Source organism: Asparagus officinalis, chromosome 2 (genome assembly GCF_001876935.1).
Source record: "Asparagus officinalis chromosome 2, Aspof.V1, whole genome shotgun sequence".
In the NCBI taxonomy this organism is placed as follows: Eukaryota; Viridiplantae; Streptophyta; class Magnoliopsida; order Asparagales; family Asparagaceae; genus Asparagus; species Asparagus officinalis.
The window spans coordinates 12992287-13015887 of NC_033795.1; the positions used below are offsets into that span (position 1 = coordinate 12992287).

Below are 23601 nucleotides of genomic sequence, written 5' to 3' on the forward strand. Positions count from 1 at the left end.
GTGGAAATCTTAACAAGTATTTATGCAACTAAAACTCAACAGGAACTGATGTCAGGAGAAGTGAGAAGGCCCATCGATAAGTAGAAACTCAGCAAACGTGAATCTGCCTTTTGTATTACAGATTCCTCACTGTTCCGCTAATAATGTACTGCACATTACTGATAGTAGCAGGGATGTTGAAATTATACCTGTAAACAGGCTAGATAATTCAATAGTAAGTGCATTGCCAGACTAATAAAGAATATTCTACTTTGAATTTGACCTATTTTAATAGTCAACTGGTTAGTTATAATCTTTTACTTAGATATGCAGTCTAAATTTCATTATGTAAAGATGAACCTATCTATATCATAGTTGCAATGTAAAATGCAACATTATCTTTATATAAAAATTGTTGGTAGCACTGGGTTCAGCCCCACTTCTGCAGTGGCTCAAAACCATACATAGGGTATTGACCGCTCAGATAGAAGATCTGAAGATTTTTGGCTATTAGGCAAGACCACGAGGCTCAAGGCCAAGGCTTAATATCGGAACCAATATGTATGATCTCATGATACATCTCTGTGCCTCTCTTTGTCTTTCGATGCTCTCTTGTCCTGCAGATCAGTATATCCTTTTACATCATCAAGATCAAGGGTGTTACTTGAGGGACTATTCTCCACTGTGATAGAATAGATTGCATGAACACTTCAAACATGACGCCATACCGGTGATAGACCCGATACTTCTAGAATACTTACTCATAATTGCCCTCAATCTTACAATGCATTTCGTAAACACATGGCCACTTTCTTTGAATATTTTTCACACTAGTCAAACACTTTCTTTACAATAATTCCATGTTTACATGTATTCTATTTTGTTTATCCATTAAAAAGATGGTGATCATATAAAGCTATCGTAAGTTTATATCATCTTTACGTGAAAGTAGATACCAATAACTATTCTACTGAAAATTGAAAAGTCAAGGCCTACTCCCTCCACAAATGCATTCTAGGTTAATTTCTAGCACATATGCAAGCTTATATATGTTTACACTTTACACATATATTAATATACAGTTTCTTCTGTTATTATTGTGGTTATCATCACTTCAGAATACTCTAATTTATGAGGTACCGCCAAATAGTCATGTCCATGGCATGTCTTATGCTACTTGGGTGATAGACAAGGAGTCGCTTGAAGAAACACCAAGACCTCATAAAAATATCCTATTGCTACTTAGATGATAGACAAGGTGTCGCTTGAAGAAACACCATGACCTCATAAAAAATATCCTGTAATTGATTATCTTCCATATCAAGGTATGAAACGCGAAAATTATTTACATTTGCTTGCATATTGATCACCCACTGAAGCTAGGTCACAAAATGGACCTATGTCTACCTAATTTGGTATCATTTCTATATGGTTAGTACTACGTGATGCGAGCTGTATCTGCCAAAACCGAGCTGCACATTCTGTTAGATATATGACTAACCAAAGAAAGGGTGCTATTTTCAGTGATTATTCTTCTAAACTCAATCTTAACTAGAAAAGGAAAACTCAAATTTACAGAAAGCACCCACTATCCTTACCGGTAGAATGCCACCATGTCTTCTTCTTCGGTACTTGCTTCAGTAGGACTTGTTCTATCATCTATGAAACTACCATCAACTCCTTCCTCACAATCATCGTCTTCCTCGTCCTCAGAAACTTGTGCATTTTGAGATACCCTAAACCACAATAACGACATTGCGAGAACACTGAGAACTACAACATATGCGGATATATTTAAATGATTTTCCTTGATGTCTTTCAAATTGTTGAATGTTTCTTTTATATTATGAACAAATTTTAATAAAATAAATGATTACTTATAAATTATCTGTGTGAATAAAATAATGGCTTACTCAGCTTCCTCTTCAATGAAGGAAATTGCATATTTCTTCATCTTCTTCCTTTTACCTAGATGTCACAGGACAGAGACGAGTTAATTGTCGAGCTCAAACAGCAATGTAATTGAGTTTGTATATCCGTAATAAAAGCAGTTAATGAAGACAAGATCTTACCTTTATTGGGACCAGCCAGGTTTAATCCATTTCTAATACTAGGGCCGCACTTGTTTGGCAGGGAGCAATTATCTTTTTCCTTTGTTGACTGACAGGGAAGTTCTTCAGCTATGTCCCGGTACTTTCTTAACCTCTTATATTGGGGAGCCGAAATTGATGATTTTGACGCCTCAGCTGAGTTCTGTTGCCAATTTTCACTAGAACTGTTGCCGATGGAATCAACTATTGGAGTGTGAATATCCTCATTGATTGGAGAGTACAGTATATTCCTTTTGATTCTGCTTTCATGACAATTTTTCAACTTGCCCAGGCCAAATTTATCTGCAATCATAATTTCATCCATTGATACAACAGAAGATTTCTTGATACTATGTGCAGCATCGAGTGGCTCACAAGATTCATTCTTTACCAAGCAAGAACTGGCAAGAATTAAATCTTCCTTTACATGTATGCTTGTAGATTGAGATTTAACCAATGAACCATGTTTCACACACGTAGGAGTGAAGTTTGAAGACACAATATGCTCTGCAATGGAGCGCCTTTGGTTGAGTATAGGAGACTCTGGAACAATACCCTCCTCAACGAAATGAGATAGTCTGGGGCTCAGATCCATATCTTTTAAAGTATCACGTGACTTGAAAACTAATGGAAGCTGTAAAACATCTTCAGCATTTACAGCATTCTCAGCAACTTCTTGCTTCATAAATTTTTGTTTAGAAACAGGGTTCTCAAGCACAGCATTTACAGTGTCCTCAGCAACTTCGTGATTCATAAGTTTTTGCTTAGAAACTGGGGTCTCAAGCACGGTATTTACAGTTGCCTCAGCAACTTCTTGATACATAATTTTTTGTTTAGAGACTGAGGTCTCAAGCACAAAACTTTCTTCCCCGTCATTTTTCTGTTCACCATATTTCTGTAACTGAGATGATAAAAGCCCTTTGATGTTAACAAGCTTCTGCTCAGGGACTGCTTCCACTTCTGAGATACCCTGTGTAGTTCGCTCCTCGAAAGAGAAAGCATCACTTACTGTTTTCATAAACATTTCTTGATTGTCATCTGACGGAATAACTTTAGAAAATGCATCTCCTTTATAAGGAAGGCGAGGTACAGAAGCAATGAGAACACTTCCAACAGAATTAACATTTACAAAATCGTTCCCAAAAAGGAAGCAGTGAGAAGAGAATTTTTTAATAGGATGAGAAGGAATTTTAAGCCCATTTTCCGGAGTCTCCTTAAGTGGTTCTTCAAGTTCTTCAATAGCAGAGAGCTTTTCCTCAAAGATAGCTTCCGTGATGTAACAGGTTGCTGAAATACATGCATGTTATGTTATATGTTGATCGCTTAAAAACATACATGCACGTGATTATCTACGCCTGATTATCTACACCACTTACAGGTTACAGGAAATGGACGGAGCATATGATAATAGATCTATCCAGATATAAAAAAGAAATGGAAGAACTTTATCTTTTATTGCCCCAATAGTGACAGGGTCAAAAGCTATTACTTAGAATATATGTGGTTGAGGATTACACTGAAACTCAAACATGTCAAAATATGCTAAGAATAAGTCATGTTTATCAGCCGTTGAAAGCCCTGACCCGAATCATGGAGTAGGTTATGGGCTCTGTTGCATGGGTACAGGTATGGGTGTGGCTACTCGCAAGGGTACAGGACACAGAAAATTTGTTAAAGGAAGGGTAGGGGGATATGGCTATCTAAATATTTATATGCACATATGAGAACAAGGATGATACTAAAAGTTCCTATAACAATTTTGTGTCTTTTATTACGTGGATTATAAATTGGAAAATCACTAGTTTTTGAACTAGCCATCTGAAAGGCCTTTCAAAATCATAATTCGAAAGGTGATCTACGTCGAATGAGGTTAAATAAGTAGATGTGAAGTGTAGGATATATGTCCAAAAAATGTGATAAGTGTTTTAAATTAAAAACATGTATTGTATAATTAAGTACATGCTCAAATAAACATATGCATATATGCAAGGAGTGTCCAAGGAGTTTGGATATGGGTACGGGTACAGCTTCAGACAAGAGGTACCCAGGTAACATAGGTTATGGGGTACAACTCTATGTTTAAATAACAACTGTTTAATCGACTTCCATGCTCTGGGAAAGCATACAGGATAAAACACTGCAATGCAACCCTGTGACATCCTATGTTAATTCTTGTCAGGGGTAATACACCAATTCTAAATAAGAAAAAAAAACTGAGTATGTTATTGCAAAGTAATTTTAGCCATAGTATTATCATTGCACAGAAGCTGACCTATTCCCAATCCTTGTGAATCGAGGCTGCAGAACAAGAAGTCTGTCACACCAATCTCTAAGAATTATAAACATTTCTTTTGGCAACAATTCATTCAAGAAGGAATGAAGGATACATAGAATAAATAAATAAATAAATAAATAATATGAGACAAAACGTCACTTATTCTGTTGAACGAAGAAATTGAAAGCATCATGTCAACAGGTAAGGAATAAACATATGCTGTAAGTATTCCCTCGTACAGGTTCCCATGTCATGCAATTAGAAGCATTGATTAATAATTTACTTGACCATTGGATGTTGTAGACAATTCATTGAAGTCTTAAATACGTGCTAATTTGAGACTATACCTTTTCAGAAATTAGATATGTTGTTCTAAGACTTCTTACCATAAGCAGTTAACTTTCTTGGTGTTGTTAATTTCTATGCAAGTGAAGTGTGAAATAGCCTGGAATGTGCATAAGATTCATTTTGTGCGTTTTTTGACATTATCACCTACCCTAACCTATGCATCAGGGAAGGGGTGCAACGTCATTTACATGATGACATATCAGAGGTGTCTTATTGGTTAGGAGATAATCCTTGCTAAGAAACTACACTTCGAAAACCAACGGATTTAAGTTGATCCATGTAAACAGGATAAGGCTAAAGGTTTCTCCATGAATGTTATAGCAATGAAATCAACAAGTTCTTGTAAGAGGTCTGCAAAAGGTTGATACCTTTTTCTTTGTTCTTAACGGCAACTGTTGCAGCTTCAGGGGGCTGACATGAAACATCAACCTGAATAAGTGCATTTTGATACGATGTTATTTCATTTGTCAAAATAAGTAGAACACAAATAACTAATAGTAATAGAGAATCAGACCTCAACCAAACAATCTTTATTAGCTTCACACAGAGCTAATCCTCGAAGATGCTGCATAGCATCAATCAGCATTGATGTTGTTCTAAATGAATGCCGCAATTCATGTACACTAGAAGGAAATGTCTGAAAAATGGGAAAAGCAATAAGAGATGGTTCCTGTATATCCTCTTCGGCTGGATGGAAGTACCTTGCCAAAATATTTTTTTCTTCAACTAATAATTCTTTTGAAACTGGGGTTCTCTGCAGTGAATCATCTCGCGATTTTTTCCCACGAGGAATGAACTTCTCTATTGAAATTTTAATAAAAGAAGCTTTTGGTTTGCAAATATGAGGGACCTGACAAAAAAATTAACACTTTAGAAGAAACGGTGTTATGGAGAATGATAATCCACAAACACTAGTTCAAACCTCACCATTCTAGGGCTGGAATGGAAACTGAAGCTCTTGATTCCGCCATTATGCATGTGCTTCCTTACTGCCTTGCCGCTTGCCTGCTTTTTCCTGTATGCCTTGACCTCTGATCCTTCACAAGCTAGAACTAGTATTAACAGTCAAAGAAATTCATCAAGATGCATATCATAGTACACATGAACTGACTTGAAGAATTCCAAATTTAAAGATGTAAATGAAATGATTAAGCATTAAGGATATCAACTCGTCCATCACTCTTTCTTCCAGTCCTTCCCATGCGCTGGATCATTCTCAAGGGCGAGACATTGGCGTCAAAGCAAATCACAAGGTCAACTTCCATGATGTCTAGACCTTCTTCACCAATTGATGTTGCAACAATGACATTGTATCCACCAGTACGGAATTTCTGTTGAAGGAAAAGGCAAAATTTAACATAGACTTTAAAGATATAGAAAGATGTTGTGTGCATACAATTTACCTGAAGGACAGCTTGTTGCACTTTTTGTGTCTGCCCTTTTAAAGCTTTTCCTGTAAAATGTTAGGAGCTTCTAAAGATACTTCCAAGAAACTGACTAGCAAACCACAAATAACAGAAATCCCGATAATGATAAAACAATCATGACATTTACACCTGAAAATATGAGAGTTGAACCCCCATAACAAGATGAGCCTTGACCAAAGCAAACAACACACAGATCGAAGCACAAATTTTGTTCTGTGTGGTTGGAACCACAAACATAGAAGATGAATATTCCTTAACAAGTAAAAGACTGCCAACAATAAGTAATGGAGTATATGGACTAGTATATCATCTTTATTAATTTAAGGGACAGAAAAATTACTCACAAGGGAAACGGGTTTGTTGATCCAATACGAATAGGCCCTCACTGATACAACAATTACAACAAAGTCTTAGCTCCAAAATGTTATGGGTTCGTTGCATTATTTCTTTTCTTCCATTCAGTTATGTTCAATGGTTGTCTCCTCAATCAAGTTACCACTATTATATCTTTCTTAATTGTCTCCATCCAAGTTCTCTTAGATCTACTTCTAGTCCTCCTTAGTATTATTATACTTCTCCAAGGTGGTAACTCTCATTTCATCCACACAAAAAAAAGCAATCTCTAACTTCTTGTAGTCGCACTTATTTCGTTATTCTATCCAGTGCATTTCTACTTATCCCTTGAAGCATTCTCATTTTCCTACTATTTCTTTGGAATTAATGTTTCTTAATTCCCTACATTCAGACCATTGTTTCTATGCACGTTCCATTGTTTCTATGCACTATCTACTAGTTAATATGCTCAATCTCCCTCTCTTTTACCTTAAACTTAACAAAACCTCAATTATCATAAGCTATCTATACTACTTATAAGAGAGAAAACCATTGTCAAAACTTTTGAATGCCTATTTGCCCCCTTTCAATTTTCTTAACGGCTATCATATCCTAATTCTAATTAGCCAATTCCCATATTTAATAATTTAATTAATTAACTTTTGAATGGCTATTTATTTTGGTCTCTCTCTCCCCTCTTCTACTATTTCGATATTTATTTCTCTCTCTCTTTGTCTCTCTCTGAGATAAATTTTGCCGCCCCCCCCCATCCTCTTCTGCTTCTTCACTCCTAAAAAAGAACAACATTCCCTTTGGATCTCGCCCCCCCCCCCCATCCTCTTCTGCTTCTTCACTCCTAAAAAAGAACAACATTCCCTTTGGATCTTTATATTGATAACATAAATGAGTTTTCTCTCCTTGTCCCTCTTCTCGCATCTCTAAGTAAAATCCAAAATCCATCTTCTTGGGTCTTTAATTTTTCTCTCATGACACTAATCAACTCCTCAATTTGCAACTTCACCCATCAATTACCTCTCTTCTATCTCATAATCTAACCTCCTTGATCTACCTCATCCCATCCCACTACATGATCAAAAAATTGCCACTAATTGCAATGCCTATTCAAATTCGCTCCTTTCTCAACTCCCAATTGAATGAAAATATTAAATTCACAGAGCCGCTTGCTTATATAAATTGCTAATTTTTTGGATTATGATGGAGAAAATGGAATCTAATTCCTTAATGGGTAAGCATTGATTTTTTGTAAAAATTGTAATCGTAATAATTGTTCCTGTAATTGTAGTTTCTTATTCCTCATTTATTATTATTATTATGCAGTTTGTTGATTATCAATTGTAATTTGTTCTTTGTTGGTAATATTTTTTTGTTAATTTTCCTTTCCTTTTTATTTTTTATGATGTAGTTGTTGGAGGGATTTGCTGTTGGTGGCAGAACTATCTATCAAGGTAACTATTTCATCATATTTTATTATTTTCCCTTAATCAACTTATGCTTTATTTTATTGGAAAAGTAGCCTTTTAATATTATTTCACCTAAATTTCTACAATTTTAAAAGAGTTTAGCTATGTAAATTTCTAGAGTTTGATAATATAAATTAAAATGAGTGGTTCTGCAATCTAAGATACAAGACTACTGATTTATTTTGTCAGTTTGGGTACTCTATCAATTTACATATCATGACTTGCTTGTTAGAGATAAGAATTTAAAAACAAATAGAGAGCGCACGCTTCTTAATCAGCTCTTGAACTTAAATATAAATGTAAAAATCTTCATCCTTCACAATTTCTTTTCTTTCCTTTTTCTTTTACGCCAATATGTGTGTGTTCACAATAACAGTGATTCATTCTACCTAACCTAAATAATGAAGTTCCACACCAATCATTTAACAATTTCTATAAATTTTTGTTACGCGTATCCTTCAAATTTCACAAGTTCTCCTCATTTCGAATTATATTTGACAACTATAAGATGATTTTTAGTATGATTTGTACCATGAAATTTAGTGAAGTTACACCTTATAGTAATGAGGACGAACCTAATATATAACACGGTCATTATTTCAAATTATATCTATTATTTTATTGGATATAAATATAACTGGTAGGTTGGCATATAAATTTCAAAAGTTCTTGCCGCGTCTTCTCAATCTGAAGTTGTATTCATATGTTAAACTACTGGATAGGAAGTTGTAATGACATGGTGTTCATGATGTTAGGATGACATGGAGTTATGTATCAGCTTTAATGGATTGTGGTTCTCAGACATAAAGTCAGGTTCTTTAGGCAAATGTATATTTAGAATTAAAAAAACTATCCTCCAAAATTCAAAGAAATCTGTTCAAATAAATGGACAAATATATATAATACATAATGGGGACTTATTAACACAGTAGCTCAGATTTATTCTTTTAGAGGAAAAAACTTAGCTTTGTTTACTTTACATAAAAGAAATATAAACAATGATTGACAATGATCCTTATTTTAATTTTCAAGTGTGAATGAAGTATAAGAAGCTTTTATATGCCGGGAGGCACCAACTTCTTTAAAAAGTTACTATAGGCATTTAAACGCTTCGGACTAGTAATTATATATTGCCAAAGAAAGTACTGAGCAACATAAATGATTTATACATAAGCTTTCTATGGGAGAAAAAAATTTGTAAATATTTCTCTACTTTTCTGGAATATTGTTTGTTAACAAAAGAGATATGGTGGTTTAGAAATGTATTCTGTGAGGACCTGGAATGTTGTTATTGCTAACAATTGCATTTAGCTCATTCACCTAAAAAATGTCTTTTATGCATCAAATGGATCCATGACACTTAAAAAATACAACTCTTTTGGAGAATCAAGCTAAACAAGGGGATTCTTGGATGTGGAAGCGAATACTGAATATTAAAGATTATGCTATTGGATATTTTGGTGGTGCAAATGGCTTGATTTTAACTATTCATGCTAGCTGTGATGAAGATAATATTAATCTATGATTTGTATTCTAAATTATCCTTTATATTTTTTCCTATTCAGTAGAGTAATATTGTATGAAGTTCTAGTCTATAACCTAAGCACTTCTTCATATTATGCCATGTTTTTCATTCTAAGCTCCTTACCTAGGATCGATTATGTTATATGGCGATTTTCTCTTCAAACCAACATGTGCTTAGTGCGTAGGGTCTTGAAGAGAATCATAATCACCTGATTTTTTAATGTGTTTATTCAATGCAAGTTTGGAACGAGATTATGAATTGTAATGGGGACCTTGCTATTGAAATTGTCTTGTTGACTGGTTTTCTTGCATAATAAGAGGGAACAAATTCAAACAAGCTACCATATATACACTCTAGCCATATATAAGGATGAGTTTTTCAGCTACCATATATACACTCTAGCCAAAAAAGCTACGTATATTTGTTCAGAGATCTACATAGCATATTATCATTGTCAATGACATTAAAGCTTTAGTTTTAATAGTATTACTAAACAAAAAACTATACGAGGAATGTAAGAGATGGAATGAAGGATCGTAATCTTATCTTTTGAATGCTTTTGTAATTTGATGCTTTTGTAACTCAGGTCCTTATGCTGAATTTGTGATGTACCCCAAATGTTCAATGGTGAATGAAATAAAGCTTTTCCATTAACCAAAAATAAAATATATAAACAATGATCTAATGTCAGATATATTTTGCACACATCAAGACTCAATATATACAAACTCAAATTGTAGTTAGCATCTGATCTCCTAAAATTTCAGTCATTTTAATATCAAACTTTTAAAGCTTTATGTGTATGGTTTTTTGGTCAATTTTATCTAGAATGATTTATTATGTTCTCATGCAATTTTTATTTAATGTGTTCAAATAAACATTCATTTAACATAGTTGTTCCTATACTAATCAATCTATTTAATAAATAATTGTAAGATTGTTGAGTAAAAAATATTAGTTGCCCTTCAAATAATTCAACTCTTATAGTTTCTTAGTATGCATTATGTGCATCGCAGTATTGCATACTAGTATGATTAAATAACTCAAGGCTGAAGTGACTACTAATATTTCTCACACTTACATGTTTCCTAACAATTTCAGAGCTTGAAATGAAAAAACACCCCTTGAAACTGCATTTCATATACTCTATCAACATCTACATTACTCACTACATACAATTCACAATCCATTGACTAGACCATCATCTATCTGTCAGAGAAATAATCTTTGTAAACAGAATGTGCTACAAAATTTTCAGGTCAGATTCCTCCTCAATTCTTTTTTTTTATTTAATGCTAATAAGTATATCCAGCATTCTTCATCTTTCAACAAAAGGCATGCTGATGCACTGCATGTGTGCATGAGTGCTCGTGTGTGAGAATGCACATTACGAAATGGACTGAGTAAACACCTCTCAAAACACATATGAAGAAAGAATTTATAGGACATGTTTTGAGTCATTAAAACTGTTTATCCCTAAAATATATATGCCCAAGAAATATCATGATCAAGAGACCCTATCGCACTTATCAGGTGATCATAAATGAGTGGTTTTCAATAATAGAGTAAATGTGACCACTTGATGAGTGGACTAGAGATCTCTGAGTAATGCACTTTTCTTCGACATCAATATTTAGAAGGATGAAGATCATGATGAATGGTCTGGATCCTCCATAAGTGATACTAACTTCCTATAACCTATCCCATCATGTGAGTTCAGAAAGGATTCATCTCAAGTTTTCTTTCCTGTACCTACAGAGGGATTCATTTTAAGTTTAACTCATTAGAGTATCATAAATTCCAGATAGCACTGAGCTATACTAAATAACCATTGTGGTAATATAAAATGAAATTGGTACTATATTCTAGACTTTTATTTGCATGTATAAAAGACAAACCATCAATGCCTTTAACACTCCCGCTTCAAAAATAAGAACAAGGACTGCTATGAATGGCAAATAGACTAATTCCTGCAATTTTTCTGGATGACTGATTACTGTGTGAATGGTGAAAGACACAAAACCATGATAGGCAGCATACAATAAGGGAAACAATGTAAAATATTGGAAATTGACATACCAAGAGTGATAACATGTAAAAAAGATTTTTAGGAAATTGACAAATAATAACCATCAACATATGCCTCCAGCATGAGCAAATACTGGCTTCATCAATTAGTCATTGCATAACAAAACTTGGCCAACTTTGATCTATTTGGGCTCTTGTTTACTATGGCTAAATTCTCATTTTCTTTGGGAAAAATCAACTTTAAGCTCAAACACAAATTTTTGATATAAAGATAAAAATATAGCTTTATACAGGATGGCCAAATTCCATGTATTTACTTGAGAGCTAAACAAGCAAACAGAAGATTAGACAACAAACCTGAGCTTTGACCAATAAATTCCGTAGCTTTAACCAGGTCTCTGATGGTTGACAATGAATCCATTATGTCTCTGTAATTATTCAATAGTTTTCAGTAACAGCCCAGCTGAATTATATTCACACTATGTAAACCAAAAATCAAGATAAATTTCTTACGCCAGTAGTATCAATTCACCACCTTAAAATTAGCTTAATAAAGAACGCTAAAATAACAGGCCAAATTATAGGCTTTCTAATAGCAATAAGTACCACATTCCAAAAGTGAATAGCCACATACGTTGTGCACGGGGAAGGTATCTGATACTTGAGCTTCCAATGAACAAGATATATTGATACTTAGAACTTCTGAGAAAATTTTTGGTTATAATCCATAGTTCAGCATGCTTGGATTGGAATTATTCTACAATGGAGATGGATGATCTCCTGGGAAGTCTTGTTACTAAAAAAGAGTGAACATAAAATATTGCTAGCGAAGGCAGGAACTGTTCCACGTTGAACGCTTAGCTGGTGCATGCATATCTGTGGGGGAAAAGATGTTCCATCTTGAGCGCTTATCTGATGGATATAAGCTGTGGTGGAGCAAAAAATGAAAACAAAATGAAAGGAGGATAACTAAGATAGGATTAACTAGAGAGGTGAACTTCCACTGGCTTTCTCCATATTGGTGAGTAGGTGTCAAATTGGCAGCCTTGACGAAGGCATATGTGGAGATAATCATGCAAGGGAGTCACATAGCCTACTGTGCTTCACTGCTTCTACAGAATGGAGCGTGTTGCATATAAAGGCAATCATAGTTACTTGCAGCTTCAGTAGCCTTGCAGATAATCCACGGAAAACCTACCTCTTATCTTCATCTTTACGGTTCCGAGTAAAGAATTTCCTATCGTGCTAGGAACCACTAGTTAAACATCTGTGCATCTGTAAGTCACCTTCATCATGACAAGCAGTTGACGACTTTGTAGGCTCTAGAGGCAATTGAAGCAAATAATATGGAGATGCTTATTCGATACATTTGCACTTTGCACCTCAAGCGATTTACTTGTTGAAACATATAATGAAGTTTTTGTTTTTATTTTGGGCAATCAATGGCACCAATCAACATGAAAAGTTTTGCACTACTCTAGAATCCACAAGACTGTGACTTCAACTGCAACTCAATAACATAAGAACCATCATAAATAAAAATAAAAACCAACAAGAAACGAATTACGAATTCAAGATTCCTAGATAGTATCATGAGTAAAAATTAAGTGATAAAATATTGCATCAAGACAGATATACAGCATCTTTCAAAACTCTTCTCTTCAAAATGTGCTGAGCTTTGAAGGGTAAAGAAAAAAGCTCCTCAAAAGAACTGATCTTCAACTGGGTCTCAAATTTTATGCATTAGTGGTCAATTCAAGCTGAGACAACTAATCAAAAGAAGAAACCGCCAAAAATGTTTGTGATCAATTGTACGGAACATCCACCTAAAATTAATGGTCATGCTAATGAAGCCTGTGCAAACATGAACTAGCCCCAAAATTCCCAAGTCTATAAGGATCTAGAGGCTTATTTATTATCAAAAGATAATTAAGATCGTGGACTTTATTACTTACAGGTTAATATGATATGGGCCTATGACACTTAGTGTAAGTGAGGATTATATGTGCAAATCTAGTTTGTACTAGCGAGATGTTTCAGTACCACATCCATGAGATTTTTGAAGTAATAGATAAATATCAACTTCTGAATTGAAATATATAATTGATGGCCATTTGATGATCCCCACAGCATTGGTTAAAAACAATAATATGGAGAAATTAGCTGAGAATAGTGATGAACTCCATTTCCATACAGCTACATGTTACCAGTTGTAGAACCTTTTTGTCAATATAATACAAATGTTGGTCTTATATTCAGGCGTTCATGGGGATTGTAACTGTGTCCCTAAACTTTATGGGAAAATTAATAGACATTACTGGAAACTACTAATGACTCTTGAAAGCAGCTCATACCCTCACAGTCAGCACCTTAGACCAAATCCTTGTGATCTTTAAACCAATTAAGCTTAAAGGATTGTGCACTGCACCGTACCAAGTAAAGCAGTACGTAAGAATAAATGCAATTATTCCTTCCTAGCTTGGGTAGATGTACATGTGTTCCCCATAGTAGTTTACCAGACAAATTTTTTAAAAACACCTTTTTTTAATTTATTAAGCAAAATCGACTCCCTATAAAAAAATAAGCAAAACCGACCCTTTTGTTTTTTTTAGCGAACTGCACGGGACTAATAGTCCTGTGCAGTGCACTTTAATTCACACCCCCCACCAACCCTCTCCCTCTTGTGCGCTCGTGACCCAACCCCCCAAGAAATTGTGATCCCAATCCCTATCCCCCTCCTCCTCCCCCTCCGCCTCCGTCTCCCCTCTGGTCGTCGCCCGGCCCCTCTCGCGCATATTCCAGCACCATCCGCGGCACCATCGAGCCCAGCCTCTCCTCCACCTCCTCCTCACCGTTGTCCGGTCGAGCTCTCCTTGGCCCTGGCCCTCCGGCACGCGCCCGACACCCTCCTCCGCCCCCAGCTTTCCTTAAAAACACCATTCCGCCGGCCAGAGCAATCGCCCACCTCTCCTCCTTGCGCTCTCCCGCCCATCTTCGCCGAGCAGGAAGCCGCCCGCCCGTCGCTGCCGAAGCTGGTGCTCTAAGCTCGGGCTCTCCCCGATCGGCTCTGCTACTGCGGCAACGCTCCTCCGGCAAGCTGCAGCCACCCACCCCGCCACGCGTGGCTTCTCTCCCCCACGCCCTCCTAGGCCCCGCACGCGTTCTGTGGCGGCGGCCCCGTTCTCGCGCTCCCTAACTCCGCGCGCCTCTAATCCCCCCGACGCCTTCTCCTGCCTCCCCGTAGGGCCTCGGCTTTTGACCCCGCCGCCGAGTCCCTCCGCCTCCTCTCCTCCAAGTCCCCCCTCGACCACTCCCTCCACCAGCAGGGTTAAGAACGGGGACTTTGAGTGAAATGGACAGGACTACTAGTCCCGTCCAATCTGGAAAAAAATTCCACAGCGAAATCGACCCTTTTCCTCTGAAAAATGTCGATTTTGCTAATATTTTGGGCAAACGGTCATTTTTGCTATTTAATTTTGAAAAAGAGGTGTTTTTAAAAATTTGTCCTAGTTTACCACATTATGATTCACAATTTTTGCCGATTGTTGTTTATTATGTTTTACAAGTAGGGATTTATTCAAATCGTTCATGCACCACAAAGTAATATTTTAAGTGACACATCTTTTCTATGCAGTTGAAATAGCATTGAACTACGAGGGAAATTCATTTGGCCTTTTATAGCAAAGAAAAATTTAGAAAATATAGTTGCGAAAAGAAAATCTTTAGTAACGCATTCCGCGATTGTTGATGATAGGTTTAAATAGTAGAGCAATAAAGTTCTAAGTTATAAAAAATCGCCAAGTTCAAGTTCTAATTCTTACCTAACACTTCCCCTGAAATTTGAGAAGATGATAACCCTTGAATTCTTTGGATCTTTTGTTTCTGCATCAGAATAAATCCTCATGAGATGATGTAATTGTCGCTGCCCAAAGAAGCAATTAACAACAAAGAGATTGATGTTTACTAGTAATAAGGTGACTTTTCAGATCCATAAAATTGGCTTGAGAATTGCAAGCAAGAACCAACATGTGATTAGTGAAGAAGTTAACAGAGTAAATCACAGCAAAGGCAGAAGAAATCTTTTATCAGAAAAATGGGGGAAATAGGTGATATTAAATTTGAATTAATTATATCCATTTGGTAATAATTGGAATAAAGCCAACAAAAGAGAATTTTATTCAACACATTAATAATTCTCCTCATCAGAAACCAGCATCAACAGAGATTCGGATATAAATGCTCATTACAAGTAAAAAGATAGTGGGGCATCACATACTGAAATGATCTGTAAGAATTTCTCTCAGCTTCACTAATTTTGGACTTGGGGCACCATGAGATATGCATTGCTCCATTAAAAGTTTTGCTTTCTTAATCGTCTCATTCTTACTTGCACTCCTTGCAAATGGCCTGCAATAATATTCTGCATCAGATAAAAGATCAAAGCATATAGAAGTATAGGAAACATAAAAATGAAGAATGAAATTACGACCATAAACTGCAACAATATTCAATCAGTATCAGTGATATTCAGATGCAACATTATTGAGATTATCTGCAGAACTACATTTAACCTTACACAAGTTGAGATAAATAAAGTAGCATTAGTAAATCTCAGATGAACTATCTGGGTTATCCCCTAGGGAACTACTGTTAACCCTGACACGAGTCAAAATAATTAAATAATAACACTAAAATAGAGAGAAAAAACTAAGTTTAAGCGAGGATAACATATTGGTCCAGGAATATCTCTACATAAACAAAGATATATTATTAGACAAGTGCCTGAACATACCCTGATTGCAGCTTATCGGCAAGCATTTCATAAGCTGGCCTTACACCATGGCTGGTAAGTAACTTTCTTATGTGGCACAGGGTGATAAGCATTGCAAAACCTCCTTCAATAACTTTATTTTTTGATTGATCAAGACCGCTAGGAGGAGCTTGGCGAAACTTATCCCTTAAGTTGAATAACTCACAAGGGCTCAACTATTAAAACAAAAGATGTGTAAATACATGCAACCACCTAGGCAAAGGTTAGCCATAAGAAAATAAGAATATCATTGTACCAAAAGAAAAAGAAAGCTATCACATGAATGACTGTACATACATCAGACATTGAGCAGATAGGTACTGATTTATAGACAATAAACATGTGTTTACTTTATGTATGAAATATTATCTATATCAGATAAGCCTAACAACCAAGTTTCAATACGTACATCCATGTGATGTAGATACATCATCAAAAAAGAACAAAGCTGACATTAATGGTAAACATCTTTTACTGATTTATATGTATAAAACAAATAGAGATGCATTTCATAACAAATAGAGATGCATTTCATCACATCAATAAGCACATACCAAGTGACCGCTGCAACAAAGCAAAATAAATAGGTATTGAAAAGTCTCAAGAACTCCACAATATGTCATAATCTGCTATCTAACCTACCTATACCCTTCAAATTTACAAAATAAAGTGCTCATGTTAATGTTGAAAATAGAAGACGGGACTATCCATTTTCTCTTTTGAAACAATAGGATCTCCAAATCATAAAACCAATTAACAAATATGTTGCTAATGGTTTTGTGGTTTTGCAACCTCGTGGAGGGAATATCAAAACGAATACACCAGCAATGAATTTGGTAGACGAATCATAAACTCAGTGATCGACTGTGTAATGATTGTGCTTTGTGCAGTTTCCAGAGAGTTTGCTGTTGAGTTACAAATGTCTCCAATAATCCTTTTCTTGTAAACAAATATTGTAGTATCTTACATCATGTTATTGCTGATGCTTATACCATGGAATATTAGCTTTGTATAACTGAAAGATACATTAGAGTTTATGTTTGTTAAGACTAGTACTTCTTTATTTTTAATCTATAGTTCCGGGAAATGGTTTCCCTGCCATCACGATGACATGTGACTTTTACTGTACTTCTATGCATGTCATTTTCAGGAAATAAAATATAAGCATAGCTATTGAAGTTAGTCCAAAAGGCAGTCGATTTTATATCTGACAAGTCAAACATGCAATTTTTTAGCATTAGCTTGGATAATTTTAAAAATTGTGCATGTAATATGTGAACATAGACATCAAAGACATACATATACATTTGAATATGTTTAAAATTAGGGAAGTGAGTTATGATAATAGAAATTATCAACTTTTAATATCCATGAAACTAGTTATAAACTTAGTTAATGTAGAAAACAAAATTAATCGAACAAAATTATCATGATCTAATTGCAATAATGTGGCCTATGCTTCCGTCTAGAACAACCTAGGCAGTTAGGCCTGCCTAACACTTTTTAAAACAATGCTATATGCTAGCACTGGATATATCAGAACATCTTGTTGAATGAATTAGTTTTTAGTGATCTTTTATTTCTTTGTCACCAGTTTCCTTGATCTAGATCCAAAGCAGAAATCATGAACTAGATCGAAGTTGAGGGGGTTGGATGAATTAGGGAACACTAGACTGACTCTACACAAAAGGTGTAACTGGGTAATACAGGGGCTAGAATGGTATGCATGTTATGTGTTATCTTTTCAGACTCTTGACACGAAGAACAGCAGCAAACATCAGAAGTTATAATAAAAAGAGAATCAAAGACATTTAATGCTCTCCTCGCTCTCTCCTCTCTCTCTCTCTATATATATATATATATATATATATTATATATATATATATATATATATATATATATATATATGAGATTAATGGGTATCCTTGTCATAGGAGGGGATTTCCTCTATGACGCCTCTAAAATCAATGATTGAGGCGACATTATGGATGATCCACTCCGTTGAACTTGATCTACATATTCTATAAATCCCAACACACCAAGTTTGGGGTGAACGCGTCGTCGTTTGATACCCTTCATCCACTCGTATCAATTTTAACGGTTTTGAATGAATAGAACTTTTTCACAATGGCTCGATGGAGGGTCAAACAACACGGATTTCACCCCAAACTTGGTGTGTTTGGGGTTTTAGAATATATATAGATCAAGTTTAACGGAGCGCGGAATCATCCATAATGTCGCTCAATCATATGATTTAGAGGCGTCAAGGAGGAAACCGCCTCCTATGACAAGGATACCCATTATATCTATATATATATATATATATATATATATATATATATATATATATATATATATATATATATAAGTAATACCCTGAAATGCCACTTGGCAATTTCTTAGACCATTTGGACCCTAGAATTACACATGTCAACCTCTTAGATTTTACAACCCATATTTTACATTTTCATTTCTAAAAAAATCCCGATTAATCCTCCCTAATTAATGCAAAACCCTAATCCTAACCACTATTTTTTCTACCTAATTAATCTCTTCTACATTGCCTATATCACGCCCTAATTTTACTATGCCTAATTAACAGATTATCTTTTTAAATTCTTTCTAATTAAACTGTTTCAATTAAATCCTACCTCATTTAATTATACCTAATTGGAAAAAAGCTGCCTAGTTAAGAAATTGCCTTTTCAAATTCTTCATATACCGTTTCAATTGCAAAAATATAAATAACCGGCGTTGTCAATGTTGAAACCACTTCAACTTCTTCATATACCGTTTCAATTGCAAAAATATAAATAACCGAAGCTATCAACGTTGAAACCCCTTTAATGCTCTTAAGCTCAAAGCAAATGGAGGAAGTTTCAAACTTTGGATAGGGAACAGATATCCCTTCAAATTGACGTTTCATGTTCTATCTTTAGTTTTTAGAATTAGTGCTCTGTACTTATTTATTGGTCTTCAATTCCCCAACTATCTTCTTATCTCCCCGACAACCATGTAAAAATCCCGACGTATTTTTTGGTTCTATAATTTTTATTTTTTATTTTTTTAATTTTTTGACTTTTAAATAATGTTATGGAATATTAGATTTAACATTGCTTTAGAATGTTAATAATGAAATATATTTTTCTAAGTTGAATGCATGGTTGTTTCATTCTATTTTCGTTTTATTTGGTAGGTTTTGGAGTAGCTAGCAATGCGGCAAGGGAAAGGATCTTTGTCTAGGCACATTCAACTACCGATAAGAAATAATGAGAAAATGGAACTAATGGAGGAGTTTTGCCTATAAGAAACAAGGAAAGGAAAGTAGAATAGTCCATATGCTCTTCATCTTTTAATGTGTCTATCTTTAGTTTTGTAAACAAGCACTGAGTCTACACATCTTAAAATTATGATGGTTTAGATACAAGAGCAAATATCTTGATTGAGATGCTATTTACTTTTATCATGTTGCTAAACTTGTTATCATTTACTAGCTCCTTAATTGATTCATTTTCAATTTTCAACATGTAGTTGAATTTAGAATAGGCTAGGCTAAGACTTTTGGATCTATATTTGTCTTTTTTTTCATCCTATCTTCATAGAAGGGTTTAGTTTTATGAAGTTGGTGTATACCTATATCATTATTTTACTCTCATGAAGATGAAGTGTAACTGACTTTTTTTCTCCTTCTATCCCGAATATTAATGAAGATTAATTGATCAATTATGTTTCTTCCAACTGTGAACTATAAATTGATGTATTGTCCCATTAAAATAAAGCCTTTAACATTATCTTTCATAAAATATGTACCTGAAAAAATATCTGCACCATTGCGCGGGTCTAACACTAGTGTGTGTATACTAGTTGAGATGCACGTGCAAAGCACGTGGTTGAATATCATGATTATTTAAATTGATAAAAATAGAGTAAAAAAAGAAAATAATTTTTTTTGGGATTAATCATCAACTTAATAATCTTTCTCAAATAAAATATTATCATTGTTTCCTTCAATCCAGATTGTGGTTACGTGATCTACTATTTGTGAGTTCTAAACACATTAATTTAGTACAACATCTCTATTTATTAGTATCTTCAAGTCTTTAAAAGATGGGTGATCATTCAATTCGCAAAAGAATTTTGCATATGAATTTACTTGCAATATATCCATTAAACTTTTAGTTGTGGTTTGACTCATCTTCATGTTAAACTTTTAGTTGACGTTTCGCTCATATTTATATTATCTAATATTCTCATTTAATTTTATAGCTCTTTCTCTGTATCACAGAAGTAAAACTGAAAGTATAAAGAATTATTTTCTTATGAAATTAGAATAGAGAGATTATGGTATATTTCGCCATGTGCTTTAAATATAAAAATTTCTTTTTTCTTTGATGCAAGGTCTCTATCAAATCTTACCTCAAACGATGGAAATGTAAAATGCTATTATAACTCACTTGCCTAGAACAATTGTATTGTATATAGGATATATAACCCATCTAGAATATCTATATCTCCTAAGTGGATTTTGCTGTTGTGAGAGCAACATGTTAGAGGTTCGTATTCAAATTTTTTGGCTCAATAAAAGACACAAGAATTTAGAGTGCATAGCTTATATATCGTAAAGAGCACATCGATTCATGAAGAATTTTTTGTAATAATGATATCATTGCAATGATATTACTATTCAATATTAAATCAATTTTATTATATAAGATTATATGACCATTTTTAATAAATTATAAAGTATATATACGAAAACCTCGATGCTTATAGCCAGTAGTTGGGCTCCACAAAATAGGTTAATTTTACATTATAGTTTGCTATTTGTAGTACTATTGGCAATGTCATTATCTTTCCTTTTTATCATATTATTCACACTTTTCTGATGTAAGTTCTCTTTTCCTAATCATTCAATTGGATATATTTAATTTTTATAATATCAGAGATTAGAATATTCTCTTCTATTTAAAAAATGCTAACATGATTTTCTTAAAAAATATATACACATAGTAACAATAGTATATACTTCAGTGCAACTCAAACATTAGCTTGAAGCCATTTAGAATGAAGTCATTTTTATGCTAAAATGGTGATATAGTGATTACACAGTCTAAAAGTCAAAGAAGAAATTTTTACAAAGAAAAAGTAATTTAATATGTTAAATTAAGAACTAATTTATAAAATATACATGGGTAGTGCAGATAAAAGTAATTTAATATGTTAAATTAAGAACTAATTTATAAAATATACATGGGTAGTGCAGATAGCTATAGAAAGTAAGGTATATATCTTTTATAAAATATACATGGGTAGTGCAGATAGCTATAGAAAGTAAGGTATATATCTTCATAAAAATTTCATGGTGAGTGACTAACTACAATTGTCCTAATTTAAGCATAAATAATTATTATTTTAGTTACTAATTTGATATGTGAAACTATAGAATAAATCTCCAGCAAAAAATATAAATTAAGATTGTATTATGTTGTAGGTAAATAAATTAATGTTATTAGAGCTCCTTTTTATATTGAATTTAAAAGTAATAATTTAAATTATTAAGTACCAAATGTTAGCTCATGTGAGAAAGTAAAGTAATCTATGGTCTATGTACGTATATTATCAATCAATCAAACGTATTAAAATTATAATGACCACAGTCAAAATTATATGGTGAGTTCACATTAAATATAATTTATAAAAAATAGTATATTAAAGTCAATCTTTTTAAACACTACATAGATTGTCTGAGATTTTTTGCATATATAAACTATATTGTCTAGGAATAGTGATGCGCACACTTAACTATGGTCTAATAATCTTAAGAACAACTTATTCTTCAATATCATCATTAATTTATGTATATGTGCATTACACTGAAAACACAATAAAAATTTAGAAAACTACAAAATAAACACCCTTAAAAGTTTTAAAAAGTGTGAAAACACCCTAAGATTTGTAATTTATAAATACACAAAACTATTAAACATTATATTAAAGTCAAGGAATTACAAAAAAATCATTAAAAATTTTTAAACTTTGGAGGGGTAATTTGCAATGTACTAAACTTTTAAGGGTATTTTTTATAAATTTTAAATTTAATAGATTTTCAATTAGTTATGTTCTTCTCAAAAAAGTTATGAGTAATATTTACCATAAAAAGTTTTTTCTAAACCTATACTTTTAGAAGGTGTATGATATTTCTTGCAAAATTTTAATTTTTTAGGGATTGTTAGTAATTTTACATATTCATTTTAGTGTCTATATGTTAGAAATTCTTATGGATTTTATTTTGTAAATTATGGATTTTAAGGACTTTTTGTAATTTTTTGAACTTATAGGTGTTTTCTACAGATTGTAAATTGTTTATAGACTATTAATACTTCCTATGCTTTCAATTTACTAATGAATTTGAAAATTTTAGGGTGTTTTTTGTAAATTTTGAATTTTAAAAGATTGTTTGTAATTTTTAAAACTTTAAGGATATTTTCTATAAATTATAAATTATGTAGGGGATATTTATAATTCTTATATTTTTAATGTACTGTTAGGTCAAAAATTATCAGGATATTTGTAAATTTTATAATTTTGAGGGTTTTATTTTGTAATTTGTAAAAAATTTAGTGTGTATTGCAAATTCTATAAATTTTTAGGGGTTGTTTGTGTTATTTATAGGTTTTTAGTATGTTTATAAGTTTGACATTTTAAAGATATTTTTTATAAATTTTAAAATTTTAGGGGTGTTTTTATAATTTTTAAAACTTATAAGATATTTTCTCCAAAGTCAAAAAACTTTTAGTTCCTAGTTAGCACATATTTTTCAAATTTCTCACTGAATTGTGATAAGTAAAATTTATAATTTTCAATATGTTTTAATAAAATTTTGAATTTATAGGGGTGTTTTTGTATTTTTAAAAACTTGGAGAATATTTTTTACAAAGTCTAAAAACTTTTAAGTACTTGCTAGCATATGTTTTTTAGATTTCTCTACGAACTGAAATAAGGGAAGTATTTAAATTATATGAAACACGTCTATTTTATTTAATAACATGTTAAGTCCCATTATGAATAGAATAAATCATTTGGTTACCAATTCAAAGAAGATAGGATAATTAGAATAGATTAGGTGTAATATTCAAAAAAACCTAAGGGTAATATTGTTCATAGAAAGATTTTCCCGAACTCGTACTTTTAAAGGAGTATATGATATGATATACATATGTATATATACATATACATATATATATGTATATATATACATATACATATACATATGTATATATACATACGTACATATATATATATATA

The 23601-nt window shown here is 33.3% G+C and overlaps 1 protein-coding gene across 1 annotated transcript in view; it reads right to left on the reverse strand.

Annotated features, from left to right (window-relative positions):
* The window catches only part of LOC109830850, a gene marked incomplete at its 5' end in the record, with an annotated part of 32923 nt that overhangs the window by 1380 nt on the left and 7942 nt on the right, over positions 1-23601 (reverse strand). The window contains 12 exons of the mRNA XM_020398211.1: positions 1578-1715; positions 1893-1947; positions 2052-3356; positions 5061-5121; positions 5207-5542; positions 5620-5747; positions 5858-6023; positions 6096-6145; positions 11844-11914; positions 15308-15368; positions 15763-15893; positions 16279-16472. Coding sequence (XP_020253800.1) covers positions 1578-1715; positions 1893-1947; positions 2052-3356; positions 5061-5121; positions 5207-5542; positions 5620-5747; positions 5858-6023; positions 6096-6145; positions 11844-11914; positions 15308-15368; positions 15763-15893; positions 16279-16472 — 2696 coding nt within the window. The remainder of the gene's footprint in view (positions 1-1577; positions 1716-1892; positions 1948-2051; positions 3357-5060; positions 5122-5206; positions 5543-5619; positions 5748-5857; positions 6024-6095; positions 6146-11843; positions 11915-15307; positions 15369-15762; positions 15894-16278; positions 16473-23601) is intronic.